The sequence below is a fragment of the Medicago truncatula genome, chromosome 5 (genome assembly GCF_003473485.1).
Source record: "Medicago truncatula cultivar Jemalong A17 chromosome 5, MtrunA17r5.0-ANR, whole genome shotgun sequence".
In the NCBI taxonomy this organism is placed as follows: Eukaryota; Viridiplantae; Streptophyta; class Magnoliopsida; order Fabales; family Fabaceae; genus Medicago; species Medicago truncatula.
The window spans coordinates 1193170-1211768 of NC_053046.1; the positions used below are offsets into that span (position 1 = coordinate 1193170).

Consider the following 18599-nt stretch of genomic DNA (forward strand, 5'->3'; position numbering starts at 1 on the left):
CCTTTCCTAAATAAAAAAATATTGAAGGAATTTGTAAACAAATACAAAATTAATCGTTAACATTCTGTATTTTTTATATTTTTCCTTGTAAAAAAAAAAACATTTATGTGTTTTTTTTAATCATTAACATCCCAATAAGGAAAGGATATGTTCACAAGGACCACTTTGAGGCGGTCCACCAATAGATCCCTCGAAAAAATCTGCTTACATGTGCCTTCACTTTCCGAAAACGTTTTAAACTATAGATATTTTTTGGTGTGTTATTTGAACAACCATTTGTGTGACAACTTTTAAAACAACTATAATTTACAAAGAAAATAGATGTTGATATAGAAAACAAAACAATGGAGAGAAAATAAAAAGTATAAAAAAAAAATTGTCATAAATGTTATCACAAATGGTTGTATAAATATTTTTATTTTTTTATAGATTAACTAAAGGGATTAGAGGCCTAAATAAAAATTGATAATAGTAACCTACAGACTAGTTTAATCTTAAATAAACCGTCAGTAGATGACCCTTAATGCTAATTATTTACTAAGAAAGAGATTATATTAAAAAAAGACTAAGTTACATATTGAATAAGTTAAGAGAAATGTTAACCGGTATTCCGATGTACTGATTAAGGAATTAAATATAGAAAGTATTACATTGAAACTTATGTTGTCAACTTCTAAAAAACATAAAAAGTGTTATTTTTATTTTAAAATTTTCTTTTTTAAGTTCTTTAATCAATGCTCCAGGAGCACCGGTCCGTAAGTTAATTTTAGGTTTCATTTTGGTCTGTTATGTTTTTCTTTGTCTGTTAAATTACAAATATTAGACAATTTGATCACTTAAGTTTTTTTTTTTTTGGTTTCATTTTGTCACTTAACTTACAAATATTAGATTGTACCAAAAATAAAACTACAAATATTAGATAATTTGATCTCGTAAGGTACAAACATTACCATCTAAAACGACCAAAATTTCTTAATATTGGGACTAAAGTTCATAACTTAAATATCAAAATGATTAAAAAAAGCTTAAGAGACCAAATCGTATAATCTTTATAACTCAACAGACCAAAATGAAATTAAACAGACTGAAAATACAAAATTAGCCTTATAAAAGGAAGAGATTATTGAAGCTAGATATGTGGGAACTTGTTGATGTTTCACAATGTGTACTAATATAATTAAATTGATTATGCAATTTGATGTTCGAAATTCTCAACATATGGTTCAGTGTTTATGCTAGAGCATTTTAACAAATCTTTGAACATTCAAAGAGTTGATTTAAGTTGAATACAACAATTTCCAAGACAAAATATTTAAATTTGCTTCATTTTGAAGTGTTCTAAATATACTCTTATAACATACATCCTACAGTCACAAATATAAACAAAAATTCATATTTTAAATTATTCAATAAATAATGTATGTTGTCTACAATAAAGACCACATACATTATTTATTGAATGAACCTAAAACGTAAATTTTTGCTTATATTTGTGAGCGGATGATGTATTCCTTATTTGTTAATTCATACTAAGATTCACATGCTATTTTGAGTGATCCTGACAAATTTGCATATGTATACACTAAATATAATCACCGTATATAAGTGGTCAGTGGCAGAGAATGTATCCACGTGGCATAAGCTTAACCTCAAATAGCAGAAAAGAAGGAAGGCAAGCAAGGCAGCTTCACATTAACTGTCATGACATGACATCTGTCACTTAGCTCTTGCAACTTGCAACAGCAATTCCACTTCCTCACTTTCTCTTTTTTCTTATCTATCACTAATAATACTTCTTAGCTTTGCTCACAAGATTCATTGTTTTGTGGATCAAACATAACTGGTATGTTTCTTTCTTTCTATCACTTCTTAGCTTGCTCATTGGTTTCTTCACTTTCAAGGATTCAACCTTATAAGATTATGTTTTGTTTAGATAAGATATGTATATTATATGATCCACTTTATCTTATCCATAAAGTTAATCTTATTAGATTATGTTTTTGTAACTTTTAAGTTGCATACATGCTTTAATATCCTACCTTTATTAACATAATAGTATTGTGTATTAACATGCTTAGTGTTGTGTTTTGTGGTAATAGTAATAGTAATTGTAGTAATAGTCAAAAGTTGTATAGAATATGTCATGGAAAATAACCAACAATGGCATGTGCTATCACTATTTGAATTAAGCTTTTATATTAAAGCATCTTTGGTCAAATGGTCAAACACTCAAGAGTTGAATTTGAATTCTTGCAGAGCTCCAATTCAACTTGTTGAATTAAATTCAATTTTAGCAGTTGATTCTTGTTTGGATGGCCATGAAGATTTGTCATGAAGAAGCATGCATGTTAGCTATGAAATCCATTCATAAGCTTGTTCTCTAACAAACAATTTGAGTTTATGGTATGAATGAATCATCCTTAACATTATCCATAGCAAGATATTATTTTCAACTTTGTTACAACCTAACCTATAATGCTTTTGTGATATGATTTTTCTATCTTTGTCAATTAAATCTAATACTTCCTTTATTTGGTTCGTAAGTAAGGGTATGTTTGGACGGAGGCTTTTGGAGGAGTTTATTCTTCTTTTCTGAATTAAGAAAGCTATACAAAGTTTTTAGAATTGAATTAAGTGAGACCGAATGTTACATGATCATGTATTATGTTATTCTTTCAAAAACAGACTTAGCCCAAAATATAGACTTAGCCCTTCAAAACCCTTTATACAAGCATACCCTAAATCTCAAATACTTGAATCGAGAATGTTGCATGAAGAAGTTAGAACAATGGTTTATTGAAACAACTTGATTTTAACGACGGAAAGGCGAACAAATGAATGTATGCAGCAGACCTAATAAGGTGCATTTCAGAAAGCTGACTAATGAGTAATACGTAATTCAGTCAAGTAATTCGGTTCTAGGCTTAATGTTACTTTTAAGGAATTAGTTTCCTTTACATTTACATTTGTTATATATATACTGAATTTAGAATTATTTTCATTTTAAGGTGCAACTCAGAAGTTGATTTTGATTTGAATAATATTTCAGGAACATTCTTGGAAGTGTTTGTCCTTCTGAAGATGAGTGGAGAAGAAAACAAGATAGTAAAACCAAAGACTGATAGTGAACTCTTTCTGAATAACGCTAACCAGTGCGATTGGAAAAATTTGAAAAATGACTCGTGTGCAGGTGCAAATGCAGCTTCAAGAGCTGATATGACATTAGCTACTACTGACCCTCTTTCCGAATTAGTTTGGTCTTCAGATAAAGGTTTAAGTCTTAAATGTGCCGATTCAAGCTTTGCTGATAAAAATAGTTCTCTTTTTCGCGATGTTGGACCTAGCTGCTATAATCAATGTAAGAAACATATAGGTTGTTATTTTAAATACAGTTTCCAACATTTGAAATATACCCTCGATGTTCAAATAAGTAGGTTTATTGAATTGAATGTTTTTATTAGAGAAATTTAGTTCTTTCTTCTGCATGCCTTAATAGTATTCCTCGTTCTGAATTTTCTGCAGATCAGGTTGATCAAAGGCCAACGGATGATTTATTACTTCAATTAGATGAACCTAAACCTATTATGGAGCAAAATTCTCCATCGAGGAGACCTTCCAATGAAGGCGTAAATTATGGTACTAGTACTGCAGTTGAGCCTATAACTGAATACAAAGGCTCTGGTGCTGCAGGAACTAATTTAACATCCTCCAGCAGGAATCCTATAGAAAAACTGGAATCTAGTGCCGAGAATGATTTAAGAAATGTTGATGCTGAACCTGCTTGTGCTGCGACATGGGTAGGTATTGTTAGTGAGACTAAAAACAAATATGAGGACAATGAAATGACACTGCCTTGTGATAAGGTTCTTCCTGTTTTGCATTCTCCATGTAACAGTGAAATCCGCATCGCAAAAAACAAAGGCAAGGAAAAGTCCTTATCAGACGTGGACGCAAATGTAAGATTATCCATGGATAATGACAGCAATTCAAGTGTTGAAAGCTGTAACAGTGCTAGGTTTTTTTCCACAGGTAAGAAGCGGAATAACTTTCAACAACAGTTGGTAATTGGGAGTAAAAGAGTCAAAATCGACAATGAAGAAACTTCTGGTTCCAAATCCTACATTAAACAAGAAAGCTCATTCAGAAACTGGATTTCAAGCATGGTGAAAGGGCTCTCACAATCAACTCAAGATGATTCGAGCACTTTAGCTGTTAGACTTGCAAATCCAAATCTTCATAATGCATGGTTTGACGAGAAACGTATCACATGCAAAACGAATCAAAATCCTGAGCCGAAAAATACAGGATTCAAATCCATTTTTCAGTCCATGTATTGTCCAAGTTTGAAGAATATAGGAACAAGAATGTTTCATCAAGAAGGAGAAGGTGACGAGGATTTAGAGCCAAGTAATAACATGGTACATGGAATAAATGCTACTCCAATAACTTGTTTTCCAGAGAGCAATTTCCTTGAAAAACGGCATTTTCAATCAAATAAGTTTGAAGCTGCTTCAGGGAGATATGACGCTGGTCCGTCACAGCCTAATGTCGAACCTTTAAATTTTTATAACAGTCAGGAAATAATCAAAATTAACCCAGCAGAGAATGAAAATTGTTCAAACTTGTGCCTTATTAAGGACAAGGAAGAAATGGTATCAAATTCATCTTCAATCAGAGAAAATACAAATAATACTGATAATGTAGATTCCAACGCACCATCCGAGATAAAGGAAGGAGAGAATATCTGTCACCGGAAAGACAATCTAGGGAGTCTATGGATAACTCGATTTGCTCCAAAATCCAGTGGTTTTGAGGAAGATGAGAGAAGTAACAGCCAAAAGTTGAAGTATATGTTCAACGACCTTTCATCATCTTCGCGAGGATTCACAACCTCGGAGAAAATGGCTTCGACGTTTGCAAGGAGATTTGTTGGCCCCAAACATATCATGCCAACAGACAAACCAGAATGTACCTCACAAGTAAATCTGTTTTGTTTGTTTTGTGGAAAAAGAGGTCACCAACTCAGTGATTGCTCAGCAGTTGCAGAAAGTGAGCTAGAAGATCTTCAGGAGAATGTAAATTCATATGAAGGTCCGGAAAATTTTCCTTTGATGTGCATTAAATGTTTTCAGCTCAACCACTGGGCAGTTTCATGTTCCAGTTCAATCTCAAAAAGGAAACATGAATCGAAAGTCAAAACCTTTCTCCATGAAGGGAGTGCAAGACCGGCGCAGATTGACGAGGCAGACAGGATTTTATCTGGCGGTGCTATCCATGATGGAATCCATCCCAAAACAGATCAGAATATTAATTTAAAGCGGAAATCCAATGACGTTATAAACGCCAAGATAGAATGCAATGCATCATGCAAGAAATATTGTGGTTCTAGTTCAAAGGAAAACAAATACAAAGAGAAACCTAGTATAACATCTCCATCGAGATTGGCTGAAAAAAAGATTTCACATGTGCCAGAGGGAATTTTTGATGCAGTGAAAAAGCTTCAATTGTCCCGCACCGACATCCTGAAGTAAGTAATGCAATCCCACTAACTTATACTGTGACATTTTGTATCATAAAGCTAATTATATCTATTGCCCAATTACATTAAGGATGAAATATATTTCTTCTTGGTCAAAGTTTTAGCACTAAAGAGATACTTACAGTTAGTGTGTAGCAGATGGGTAACTGCTCATGGATCATTCTCGCAACTTGAGGGTTTTTTCTTGCGCCTGCGGCTTGGGAAGTGGGAAGAAGGGCTTGGAGGAACTGGTTACCATGTGGCTTGTATAACGATAAGTGGTATAATTAAAATCACACCTTGCCCTTGGAATGTAGAATCATACCTGGTTCATTTTTTTTTTTGGATAACTTGTTCATAATGCTTTTTTGTTTTTAAACTTTTTCTTATTCTGGTGTATGATAGAATCCGAGAAACATAGTTTAGAGAAGCATACCAGAAAATCTCTCTCAGTGAAAGTAGGGGGAATCAAGTGTATGGTAGAAAGTCATTATATATCCAATCAAGATTTTCTTGAGGTAATAATCAATCATCAATGATTATTTTTTGGATTTAATTTGTATATATTGTCACTGTAAAACTTTTTTAACTGCACTTATCGTGATAATAATCAACTTTACACTGCAAGTGCATAACAATTAATCTTTTATCTGTAAGATTTTCTGCTAGTTCTCATTTTATGCGTGCCTATTGTTATTGAAGCTATTAGTTTCAATGTCATTTTGATAACTCCAGAAACTCATGTGAAATTCAGCTCTAATAAATTTTATGGAATGGGAAACTTTCATGTGTGTATGATGATGATGAGAAACTAGTACTTTATTACAATCAACATGTAGGAGCACATGTTTTGGCTATTAATTTCAACTGATGCTATTTTCCCCTTTTGTACAGGAAGAAATCATGGAATGGTGGTCTGCCAACTCAGAAGCAGGTGTTGAGATTCCATCTGAAGAAGATCTGATAGCAAAATTGAAAAAGAAACAAATGCTAGGCCTTTAACCATTTTTTAGTCAAGCAGCCTAGTAGCTAGAATTTCACTTTTAAGGTGAATAAGTGGGGAATCTAGGGTCTGAACCACGACCTGTGCCATAGATAATGCAATGTCTCTACCAACTGAGCTATGCTCACGGCAACTAGTCCTTTAGTCTTTTATTAAGTGTTAATATGTTTATTTATCATCATAAGCAGTTGATACTCTCATATTTTGTTTCTTATTTATAACAAGTTGTATAGAAAACAATACTTATTCGATTTAAAGAAATAATATATACATGCAGAACTGGACAAACACAGTTTTATCAAAATGAATCCGAGAACGTAATCATAATAATGCCTCAGACTGTCTTATTATATATCCTCTAAAATTTATGTTATTTTTCGGTTATCTTTAATTAGTCATGATAAAAACAAGCAAACACAACGGATTCACAGCAAGAAAATGAGTCTTTTCCCTGTGAAAATAAAGAAGCTGCAAATGAAGCTTCTAATTGGATGCACTTTTACTACTTCGAATGCATATACTTTTGAGGAGTCAAACTCTTTCCTTACTTCTCACATTTCATATAGACTATTTTCGTGTGTTTGTTTTCGCGTGCCACCGTGCGTTTTTTCACTTCTACAATCTGTAGCTTCACAATTATCACAGCGAGAAGACATTGAGACGCGAGAAAAATAGTTTGGATGCGTATCCAAACGAACACTTATTATACCAGAACCATCATGTAATAACTATACCAGATTAAAGCAAATTTTGTTTAGTCCTTTAACAAGATATTTTCTTATCATACCACTTAACAATCACACTCGTGGCATGACTTAAAAACCTGCACAACCTGCACAAACTATGAGCAGAACCTGCACTCAACATCAGAGACATACTATGAGCAGAACCTGCACAAACTATATTGAAGCTCATCTTATCTTATGATTAAAAACCGAGAACAATGCGTAATCGCAACAATAAAGCCTTGTTGATTAAAACACTCAATACAAAGTTATTCTTAGACCTCTTGTCAGGGCCTCCAGAGGTCATTAAACAAATAAAAAATCAAATACATCATGAAAGGCATTTACGAAAGATATGAACTAGCAACATTCATACTCCTATTCTCATAACTTGCATCATCAGATACAAACTTAGCAGAATAACAAATTTGACATAAAGAATAATACATAGCCATAATTGACTGACTCTAAACAGATATCAATACTAAAACATCCAAATGCATCTTCAAATCTCTAATTATCAGATTTTTCTTTTTTGGCTTGAGTAAGGTACTCTTCCATCTCATTCAGCCATAGATCAGCAAATTCACAATTCTTCCAAGCCTCAAACCACGGCCCTCCACGAGTATAATGGATAGCCTTTGGTGAAGTAGTTGGATCATTCTCAACAGCCCTATTATGTCCTTCAAGAAAATTCCAAACAAAAGGTACAGAACCAATTTCATCGTCCTCGAGCCATTGAAACCTATGAAGGAAAGCACCAGTCTGAGAATTCACAGCATCAGGAGTAAGAACCTTGTTCTTAGGATGACCACAGTTATACAAAACCATTGAAGACCAATTCTTTCTAGGATACACAGTTTGAACAGCACCATCCATCTTTGTAGTCTCTTTTGGAGTATAATCATGTTGAACACACATAATAGCATACTTATCCTCAATCAAATCTAACAATTCCTTAATATCAGCTAAATAGAGAAAATCACAATCCACAAACATAGCCCAACCTTGATAATTTGCCAAACTAGGTGTTAAGAATCTTGTAAAAGAAAACTCAGTGCTCTCAAATTGACCTCTTTCACGCCAGTAAAGACCACTTTTTCTCAGATCTGATTGCTTAATTGGTATGATCTCAACAGGAATTGAAGACCTTTTCATGATTGAATGACGACATACCTGAAATGCAATGTCTTCACGTGGATCATAACCCACAAAGATCTTGAAGGGTGCACCTATTCCATTACCATTACCATTACTAGTTGGTAATGGTGATTGGTTTTTACCATTGCTCAAACTCATCTCTGTAAGAAAAAGAAAAAAACAACAAATTAATGATTAATCTATGCAGACACATCAAATCAAACACACCCATTTGATCATGACAGAAAAAACATAGAAAAATGATTTTTTTTTCACATGATCCAATTGTTTTAATAATGCGATACTTGATTAATTTCAAAGCATTGCTCAAACTCATCTCTAAAAGAACAAATCAATGATTAATCTATGTAAACACATCAAATCAAACACACCCATTTCATCATGAACAAAAACAGAGAAAAAAAATGTAAACCTTTTCACTTTCCAAAATGACCCAATTGTTGTAATGATTCAAATACATCAAATCAAACACACCCATTTGATCATATACAAAAAAAACAGTGAAAAAATGTAATCTTTTACAGTTTTCAGAATGACCCAGTTGTTGTAATAATGTGATAATTGATTAATTTCAAAACATTACCTTATACATCAAAGAAAACAAAAATAAAGAATGAAAACCCAATTACCAGAAGAAAGAAAGGAAGGGACAAGTGTTGTTGGACTTGATTGGAAAAAGGGAGGATATTTAGAAGAGAGAGAGAGAGAGAGAGGATTGAGCGGTAACGTGATTATTTCACACCGACAGTGGAGGATTATATATTGTTCACACAAATAATACTCTATCGAGTAAATCTAGGGATTGTGATTGATTTGATGCTTTTGCTATAAATCGTGAAGATTGACGCGTAGTATATTGCAATATCAACAGCAGGATTATAGAATGTTATATTCACCAATCATCTATCTTAACCCATTGTTTCACTTTTTATACCAGCTATTATAAATTTATAAAGAAAAAAAAAAAAAAGGTGAATAAACCATTAAATTGGTCACGGTTTTTCTAAGGCACTTCTAAATTAATCCATGTGATTGGATGATATGATCAAATGAAACTTTTTTTTCATTGGATGGAAATGATTTCATGATGGTTGGGTTAAGCTCAATTGTGATGGCGTGCATAAAAGCGCAATTATCTTTTTCAGATATGGTGGTCTTCTTTGAAATAATAATGACATTTGTTTGATCAGCTATGCTCATAAAATTGAAGCTTGTGATGTGTTTCAGGCAGAGATGTGGGTCATATATTTGGGTTTGGAGCTAGCTCAGAGACGGGGGATTACTCACACCTTCAAGTTAAAAGTGATTCAAAGGTGTTGATCGACATGATAACATGAAATTGCAATATTAATGGGAGTGTTCCTACATTTATTCAGCGCATCCATGAGTTTGAAAACATGAATTGGCATGTGCAAATTAACCATACTTGACGTGAAGGCAATAGAGTAGCTGATTGATTAGCTAACTTTAATTTAACTTTGAACGTTTTTTATTTCTGTGTAATGGAGACTCCTCATAGGGAGCTTCAAAATATTCTCTTTGATGTCATATTCGACACTTGCATGCCTCAGAATATTCGTTTAGATTTGTAGTTTTCTTCTTGAGTTTTTGTCCTCTTTTGTACAAAATAAAATAAAATAAATTAATCCAAGACTCTATTAATATTTCAAACTAATTTATATCTTTGTCAAAAGTTTTTCAATTAAATCACTCATCATGTGAAAAAAAACATAATGTTGTGAATTCGATGAAAACACACCAATATCAAACTTGATGTGTGGAGCAAGGAATAATCAAGCCACCAAAACAAAATGTATGGAACAATTATAAACACAAGCCAAAAGTAGAAAACTGCGAGAGAGAAAGGAAGAGAGAACACAAAAGAATTTGTTGACCCAGTTCGGTCCAAATTGACCTAGTCTGGGAGGAGAGAGCATCCCTCCGTTCCACTATAATTATGAGTAACCTTACAAAAGAGATATCAATGGATTACAAGAATAAGTCTCCCGCCTAATTCTACCCAAAGTCTCAATCTCTTCCTGTAACCAAGAGACTCAATCATAATAGTGTTTCCCAAAGTGAATCAACCCTCAAACCCTAGTGTTTGTTCCAAAGAGACAAACTCTATACAAACCGTAGTTTTGTTGTTGCCTTTCTAAACTCTTGTTTCAGCCCCCTCTATCTCTCTCAAGGTTTACATCTGATACAAGGTCTATATTTATAGTAAAAGCAATCCCTCATAAATTGGAACCAAATCAGGCCCATAAAAATACGTTTTATTTTTATTCTTCTGCCCAAAATCGTGCTCCGATTTTTTACGAATGAAAGTGCCAATTCTGCTCCAAAAAATCGTGCTCCGTTTTCTCAAATCGTGCTCCAATTTTGACAGCTTCAGCAAACTTCAATTTCTCCAATTTTGAGTCACTTTCACAACACATAAAATAGTGACGTAATTGAGAAACTTTTAACAAAGACAAAGAGTAATTTAAAATTTATACTATGTATAAAGAAAACTACCCCTTTTAGCACACTTTTGGGTTGGAATTTTCTTTCCAAAAATACCCTTAATTTTAAATTTTAATTTTAAATACAAATAACACATGTAACAAAAATATAACATTAAATAAATTTAATTTATGGAGAAAACTTACACACAGTTCCTTATGAATTGTTCTTACTGTTAGCCAATTATAAAATAACACATGAATTACTAATCCATGTCAACAATCGTCCCCGTTAACCCTCTTTTACCTCCGTAACTACATATCAATCTAAAAAAAACTAACACAATAAAAATTCATATTACTTTTTTATCAGCCGCTTTTATGTTGTACATATGTGTTTTCCCAAAAAAAAAATGTTGTATATCTGTATTGTTCCCCTCAATACAACCGACAAAGATTGCCAAGTATTTTCATATCTCTTACACAAAAAACAATATTTCCATATTATTTTATTAATATTACTAGTTACAAAGCACGGGTTGAATTACGTATTTTTTTAAAAAAAAATCTCTTAAGGAGAGATGTTCAAATTAAGAAATATAGATGCTATCATGTAGTGTACAACCAATTTAAGGTTGATTACCAAAAAAGGGTTAGATTTGTATTGTCATTAAAATACGAATCAAAATATTCGGAATAAAATCGATAACCAAAGATTCTCAAACTTTGTTCTTGTAATCTTTAGTACATGAAGTACAAATCCAACACCCCATTATGATGAAAGAATTCTAGCATTATCAATTGACATTAATAGAGCAAAGAATGTTCCTTCAATGCCAGATGGACAAAGCTTTGAGCTGAGTACAAGCATAGGCATCCATCCACTTTAGCTTAATAGTCACTTGCGCTATGCTTTCGACAATCACAACAAAGATGTAATCCAGTATACCAAACTTCAGGTTCAATCTCATGACTAAAATTAGATCAAACATCCCTGATAGACCATAGAGCAACTGAGTCCAAAAGAGTAAGTCTCTGAATGCGTAATCCTTTAGCGCGTATTGGCATAGTATTGCGCCTAAAAGGGAACTGACTGAGCAGATTGAAAATATGAAACCTATACTCTCCTGTGGAAGAAAATGTAAGACAAAGGTTATTGGTATTCTATGATATTATCTTCTAAACAAAATTATATGACAAGAGAAATACTACATAGTTTTTTCATTCAACTTGGGCCAAATATAAAAAATATTGTCATTATGCAAGATTTTTTATTAAGCATTGTAGAACAGCCAAATTAGGCCCTCTTTGTATAAACAGCATAGTTAAGCACTTATCATATAAGCGCTTATGTATAAGCTTTTTTTTTTTTTTTTTTTTTTAGATGAAGTTGTAAGCCACTGAAATTAAACTCACACACAATTGTGAGGTCCCGGGTTCGAACCCGGATCACGACGTCCGGCCTTGCAATTTCGTCATTTGCCAGTTGAGCTAGGACTTCTAGACAAAATAAAATCAACTATTTTCATAAGCTATCAAGGAGAGCTTATTGAAAGAAGCTGAAAAATAGCTTATGAACATGTCAAAAGCTTTTTCCATAAGCTCTCCCAATTCCCATTTTTATTCTCTTTCCTTTTCAACTAAACAAAAGAAGGAAGCATATAAATTTATAACACTCATTATAGTAATCATTAGCAAATTCAAAATTAAAATCTTCATCTATAACCTAACTCTTAATTATGACATTCATGATAAAAAACGATAAAAAAAAAAAACACAAATAAAATGCAAGAGCAAACAACAGCTTCCAACTATCTCAATAAGCATCAGTTGTAACCCACAGAAAACTCACCTAGCCCTAAAATTGAACCCGACCAATTGTTGCAGATATTAGGCTTACCATTATCTGCAAAATAAAGATGAAAAAATTAATGCGGATAAAATGATACACAATCGAATTATGGACCAAAATAATAATATACATTTCAGATGCTACATACCACCACTACTGGTCTATATTAAAAAAAAACACCAAAAATGAAAATCAAAGTTACGCAAATAGAACAAAGTATGTGCTGACCTTTTTCTGAGGTCTTTTCGATGGTTCATCCTCACTCTCATCAGAGTCGGAACTATCCTTGTCAGCATTCATCTTATCCTGTCATTGACGCATATTCCCATTGTATCATTAACTCAATAACATAACATCTGAATAAAAATTATCAATTGATGTACTATTTAGTTTATTTAACAAATACCATTACCATGTTTATATTTCATTCCAATATAGGTACATGCTACTACATTTTTTTTTGTGAGGACCTACATTTGTAGTTATAAAATACAGAAACTTCAATACCTCGTCATCAGACGAATCACTCTCCGATTCACTAACCTCTTTCTTAGCAGCCACAGGTTTCTTCTCTTCTTCAGAGCTAGTATCATCATCTTCATCGTCAGAATCTGAGCTATCTTTCATACTTTTTTTTGCAACAGTAGCAGGCTTAGACACAGACTTTGCATCCTATACTAAATCCCTTTTCATATCTCGACCATGCATCTAAAACCACAATAAAAAGAACAACAAAAAACAGTAAAAGACATCAAAATAATGCTAATATCATTTCAATGTATATTATCTCAAAAATCATGAATAATTAAAAAGAATCGCTAGAGTTAAAACCAACCATACCAAATCACGCGCACAAGCAAACCCTCCTCCAGTCTGAACAAACTTCTCCTGCCCATGAGGCGGATCACCTCTGAGCGCAAGCACATTCTGAATCTCATTACTCTTAATCGTCTCAAGAGCATGATCAATCTTATCCACTGGCATGTATGTTTTTGATTTTTTTCTTCATCAACACACCTCAACACATAAGGCTCAGCAATTTCCTGCAACTAATCGAACTAACTGCAACCATTGACTTAAAAGAAAACATTTACTTCTTGTGCATATATTTTCATACAAAATACAAGTGGAAGAAGCTCCTTCAGAAAAAAAAAGAGTGGAAGAAATCACACTTGTCTACCACGCATTTAATTTATTCCACAAAGAACTAATGCCTATAAATAAAGTAAAATGCATGAGTAATTGCTCGAGCATTTTCCTACAACTTTAACAATACACCATTCCGGAAACAAAGCTTCTTCTAATCCGTTTATTTATATCTCATAAGTATTACGGCTAAGGTAATGAATAATTTAACTCCTGCTAAGTAGTGTTACCTCCTTTATTCAAAATATATAGTTAGTACATTTGTTACATATATAATATAAATTCAATTAACGTACTTTCAATATATATCCCTTACTTGGAAATTGAGAGGGAAAATGTAGGGAAAGAGGGAGAAGAATGCTTATGATTGATATTTTTGTTTTTATTTGTATCATTATAATAAATGAAGAATATTTGAAAAATTTAACAAAGTCCACCAAAACTTTCGAAGAAAAGATTAGTATATTAATCTTCTTTATTAGTTCACATGATATGTTAGTTTCTATGACTTGATGAGCTAGAGAGTTGGTGATGACTTTCAAAACATAAGTTAATTATATATCTTTGATTGTGAAATGTTTGCAGCAAAAGATAGTGATCAAGGTGTCAATGAACAGCCAAAAATCAAGGTCCAAAGCCATGAGTTGGAGTTTCAGGTAATAAAATTCACTGATTTTGTCACCATTAATTATTTTCAATTCAAAATTAGTTCAAAACCATAGCTTAATTATTAAAGTCCAAACTAATCATGTGCAAAAATATTCAGGAGTGGAAAGTGCAGCTATAAAAGGAGATAGCAAGGATCAAATAGAGATAACAGGAGAACAAATAGACTCAGTTAGACTCACATTTCTGCTAAGAAAGAAATTCTGTCATGCAGAATTGGTGAGTGTTGGTGAAGTGGAAAAGAAAGAGGAAAAGAATTAATTTAACACATTCCAAACAGCACATATACAAACACATAGCTTCAATCCAATTTTTTTGATAGTATCAAAACTTCCAAAACTGGATTACCTCCTCACTCATTAGAAACTAAAAATAATTAACACAAACTAACACCAATCAAATTAAAAAAAATTCAGCAAAAACCAAGCCTTCGGCATGCAATGCAATATCGAAAACAAAAACAAAACAAAGAACACAAAAAACACATTCAATCTAAAACATGGATGGTATTAGGTTTATCAAAAGATAAAAAGCTCACCTTTGATGAAGAAGAAAGCGATATTCTGATTGTTATGTATAAACTTCAAGATGTGTATTTAATGTTTAGATACGAATCAACAGAATATCATGCAATAAACTTCAAGATGGCTCTTTAAATTTGCTGCACTCACTTTCACTTCTTCCTCGCCGGAAGAGGAGCTGTCATCAGAGTCAGATTCCTCTGAAGTGGTCTCTGGCTGGGCTTTCTTCACATTCCCATTTTTAGCTGGTGTCTTCTTTGAAGGAGCGGGAGCTTTTGCGACAGGTTTCTGAGCCCACATAAAATTAACATGACATAAATCAATAACATAACAATAATAAACAAAATACATGATCAGTACATTTAGAGTTTTGATGGGCACTGTGATCATGGTTTCAGCTTTTATTAATCAAGGTAAAGTTAATACCTTTCTAATGAAAATCATATGTTCTTATCAGCAATTAAGTTATAAAGATCACAAATTCTAAGGAAACAAAAACGAAGTCAGTTTTTTTTTTTGGTCTAGTAGCCTACGTAACCCTATAAAGAATATGCTTCATCATTGCATTTCTTATTTGGAACAAAAATGCTACATATATAAAAACCATATACTGAATCAGTCAATTCAAGAAACCTATCTCATACATTGAGCAACAAATAGCCAATATCAGACAACTTACTTTACGCGCCACGAACTGTGAAAGACCAAAAATCTTAATACAAAATATTGAATATTAGCTTGTACCTTCATCTTTTCAGCAGAAGTGATCATGCATATCAGCATATGACACTATCAGCGGTTCTTCGGCGTCTAATCTTCTAGATTTACTCTCATAATAGAAGTATAATATCAACTGGGTCATTCCCAAAAGGGTTCCTATCCCATTTGGCACCTACAAAATCAAGCAGAGATGCACAATTCAGACAAAAGGGTATTTCAAGAATAAATAAAAAGAAGAAAAAAAATGAACTGAAAGGAACCTACATAAATGAAGACATCAACGCTGAGTAATCCGTAAACTAAGAAAGAGGTGCTCATTAGAAAGGTGGAAAGTCAGAGATATAATGGCACGAATTCGACACTCTTTGTCAATTCCTGCAAAATTCGAGTAGATAATGTCAGTAATTTCATCTAGGCTCTAGCTAATAGATGGTACAACTCAACATAAAACATAAATGTAGGAAATTACATTCGTACAATTATAAACAATGGAGAAGCAAACATTGAAATGAGAGATGCGCAACTCAAAGTCCCAACAAAGAGCCGACACATTACAATGTCATCTATTTGCAAACTTCCAATCAATATGATTGCAATGATTGTGTACAGTTTCAACCATAATGCTTGTATATATTGAGTTATTTGAAGTCATTTAATTCTATTCAGAATGCATGTATAGTTATTGAATAATATCAACTATACTTGATGATAGATATTCATCTTAATTTGCACCAGTTTTCATCCTTTTAGTGACCTTGATTAATAATTGGAGATTAAAGTGGATACACCCCATTGAAGTTGAGAAAGTTTAGAGAGTGCCTCATTTTGGCTTTTCTTGTCCAACTTCACACTCAGGTGTTAAGCCAACAATGTGGCACCGATTGGAAGTGTTAAAGTGTATAGGGGACGGGGTCATCTATTCGACTTTGGTTGAACAAATCAAATCGGCAGCAATTTGACAAATGTGATAGGAAAATGTCACAAGTATAATGCTAACATTCTTGCAAACCTCTTTTCAAGTAGCTTAAAAAGGCATTAGCATGTGCTAATTATCTTGCTTTTCTGTTATTGGTAAAAAAAATGCCTTTGTTCTATAAATTTGCAACATTAGTTAATTTAAAAGTTCAAAAAGTTCAAAAGATGTGTTTTCTTAGTTAATCAATTAAAAGATCTACCCTGGCAATTGTTTGAATTTGAGAAATAATTATGATGAAACTAAGAATAAAGCTGAATTTTAGGAAAATTGTAATGACAGATATGATAAGCTATAATTGGGAAAATAAGGATCCAGTCCTTGGTTTTAGTAATAAATCATTCCATACCCAAAAGAAAGCAAATAACAACTCCAAACATAAACATATCAATGAATCTAAAATTTACTCCCAAAAGGGGTATCTGAGATTAAAGCAACAAATGCATATCAAGCATGTTAGTAAAAGAAAAGATGATTCTAAGATTTACCCAAGTAATGCTCTAATTTTCTGTACACCATCTGATAGAGCAGGAATTGTGGTCTCACTTCCCATAGTGTACCGCAATTTCAACTTGTCTGCAATTATCTCCACAATTTGTCCTCCAAATGATTCTAATCCCTAATTCACACTTGTAAAATTACCCAAGCAAAAATTCCTACAAACAAACACATGAATCAATATAAATTGAATTCAAATTTAAAAAATATTAATTGCTCCAATTATGAAATTCATTGCTCATAACAAATTCACGGCAGTACCATCAGAACAGTATATGCATATTCTTGCCAAACCACAACTTCTACACAAACTCTTTCTTCTATTGCTTCAAATTTCAGCTTCAGCATATCTTCTTAAGAACTCAGCTAGCATAATCATTTCAATCAACACCCAAACCCTAGCCTTAATTCTCCTTCTCTTCTTGTTTCTGTTTTACCAAATTAAACCATATTCAGTTTCAATCCAAACATCCATGTTGTTTTGCAGCTTAACATCATGACTCAAATGTGGTGTGGCTCGATTTGGGCCACAAAGGGGAAAATGAAGCTTGTTTTATGGCTTAAAAGAGTTGAGGATTAATAAATTAAAATTACATGATGACTTTGGTAAGTTTGGATTAAACTTTGATGAAGATTGAGTGAAAGGAGAATGAGGTATGAAGAGTGAGTTAGAGAGGAGGGGAGAAACCTCTGATTTGTAGAGAGAGAAACGTAGGGAAAGAATGAAAGAAAAGGTTTTTTTTTTTAAACAACCAAATCCACCGGTTAGTAGATTATAAAAATGCCCTTTGAAAGGGCAAAATTGGAAAATTTACAGCCATTAACTTTTATAAATAGTTAGTAGATTATTTTATTTTATTAATATAAGTTACTTTTCTTTAGCCTTTGATCAATTGTAACAAACGTAAGCACTCTAAAAAAGGTTAGTAACAAACGTGAGCAAAAAATAATGTTAAAGATTGAACTTTAAATCCTCTAAAAAAAAGATTAGTAACAAACGTGAGCAAAAAATAATGTTAAAATTGGACTTTAAATCCTTTAAAAAATAATTAGTAATAAACGTGAGCAAAAAATATTGTTAAAGATTGAACTTTAAATCATCTAAAAAAAGGATTAGGACTCAAAATATTTTAGAAAAAGATTTGTTAGGGCTATATTAAACATTAAATATTAATAAGTAGGGTTCTCCCAGTTCATATTTCGTTCTCTTATTGTTTAGTTTTTCTCAACCTCTCCCAGCTCTCCGCATCAGAATTCAGAATTAACCTGTAAGTTTTTTTTCTTTTTCTTTCATGTTACAACTAATCAAAATCGATTAATTTTGCTGGGTTATAAGTGATTATGATTCAAATTGTTTACGACTAATTTCAAA

The 18599-nt window shown here is 32.6% G+C and overlaps 3 protein-coding genes across 12 annotated transcripts; 1 reads left to right on the forward strand and 2 right to left on the reverse strand.

Annotated features, from left to right (window-relative positions):
• The first annotated feature begins 1425 nt into the window (after positions 1–1425).
• LOC11443162 (uncharacterized) lies at positions 1426–6829 on the forward strand. 5 transcript variants are annotated; one of them, XM_024785074.2, is made up of 7 exons: positions 1433–1843; positions 2257–2403; positions 3050–3358; positions 3523–5527; positions 5675–5799; positions 5924–6036; positions 6413–6829. In XM_024785074.2, exons 3-7 carry the CDS (start codon positions 3082–3084, stop codon positions 6518–6520), a joined length of 2628 nt encoding a protein of 875 aa, XP_024640842.1. In that variant the 5' UTR covers positions 1433–1843; positions 2257–2403; positions 3050–3081; the 3' UTR covers positions 6521–6829. The 5 variants fall into 5 exon arrangements, with proteins under 5 accessions (XP_024640846.1, XP_024640843.1, XP_024640842.1 ...); XM_003610741.4 differs by having other exon boundaries at positions 1438–1843; positions 5678–5799; XM_024785075.2 differs by lacking the exon at positions 2257–2403 and having other exon boundaries at positions 1432–1843.
• A 594-nt stretch (positions 6830–7423) lies between these two features.
• LOC11438668 (protein CDI) lies at positions 7424–9298 on the reverse strand. The gene is made up of 2 exons (XM_024785079.2): positions 9037–9298; positions 7424–8547 (listed from the first exon to the last, which is right to left on the reverse strand). The coding sequence occupies exon 2, from the start codon at positions 8543–8545 to the stop codon at positions 7760–7762; it is 786 nt and encodes a 261-aa protein (XP_024640847.1). The 5' UTR covers positions 8546–8547; positions 9037–9298; the 3' UTR covers positions 7424–7759.
• A 2188-nt stretch (positions 9299–11486) lies between these two features.
• On the reverse strand, positions 11487–17963 carry LOC11441101 (probable folate-biopterin transporter 2). Of its 6 annotated transcripts, none has more exons than XM_024784069.2 (10): positions 17489–17963; positions 17218–17385; positions 16021–16131; positions 15781–15928; positions 15054–15324; positions 13544–13746; positions 13211–13411; positions 12932–13009; positions 12752–12757; positions 11487–11978 (listed from the first exon to the last, which is right to left on the reverse strand). In XM_024784069.2, the coding sequence occupies exons 7-10, from the start codon at positions 13328–13330 to the stop codon at positions 11682–11684; spliced, it is 501 nt and encodes a 166-aa protein (XP_024639837.1). In that variant the 5' UTR covers positions 13331–13411; positions 13544–13746; positions 15054–15324; positions 15781–15928; positions 16021–16131; positions 17218–17385; positions 17489–17963; the 3' UTR covers positions 11487–11681. The 6 variants fall into 6 exon arrangements, 4 of the variants coding, with proteins under 4 accessions (XP_024639837.1, XP_024639836.1, XP_024639835.1 ...); XM_024784068.2 differs by having other exon boundaries at positions 13544–13752; XM_024784067.2 differs by having other exon boundaries at positions 13544–13765.
• Positions 17964–18599: the final 636 nt, after the last annotated feature.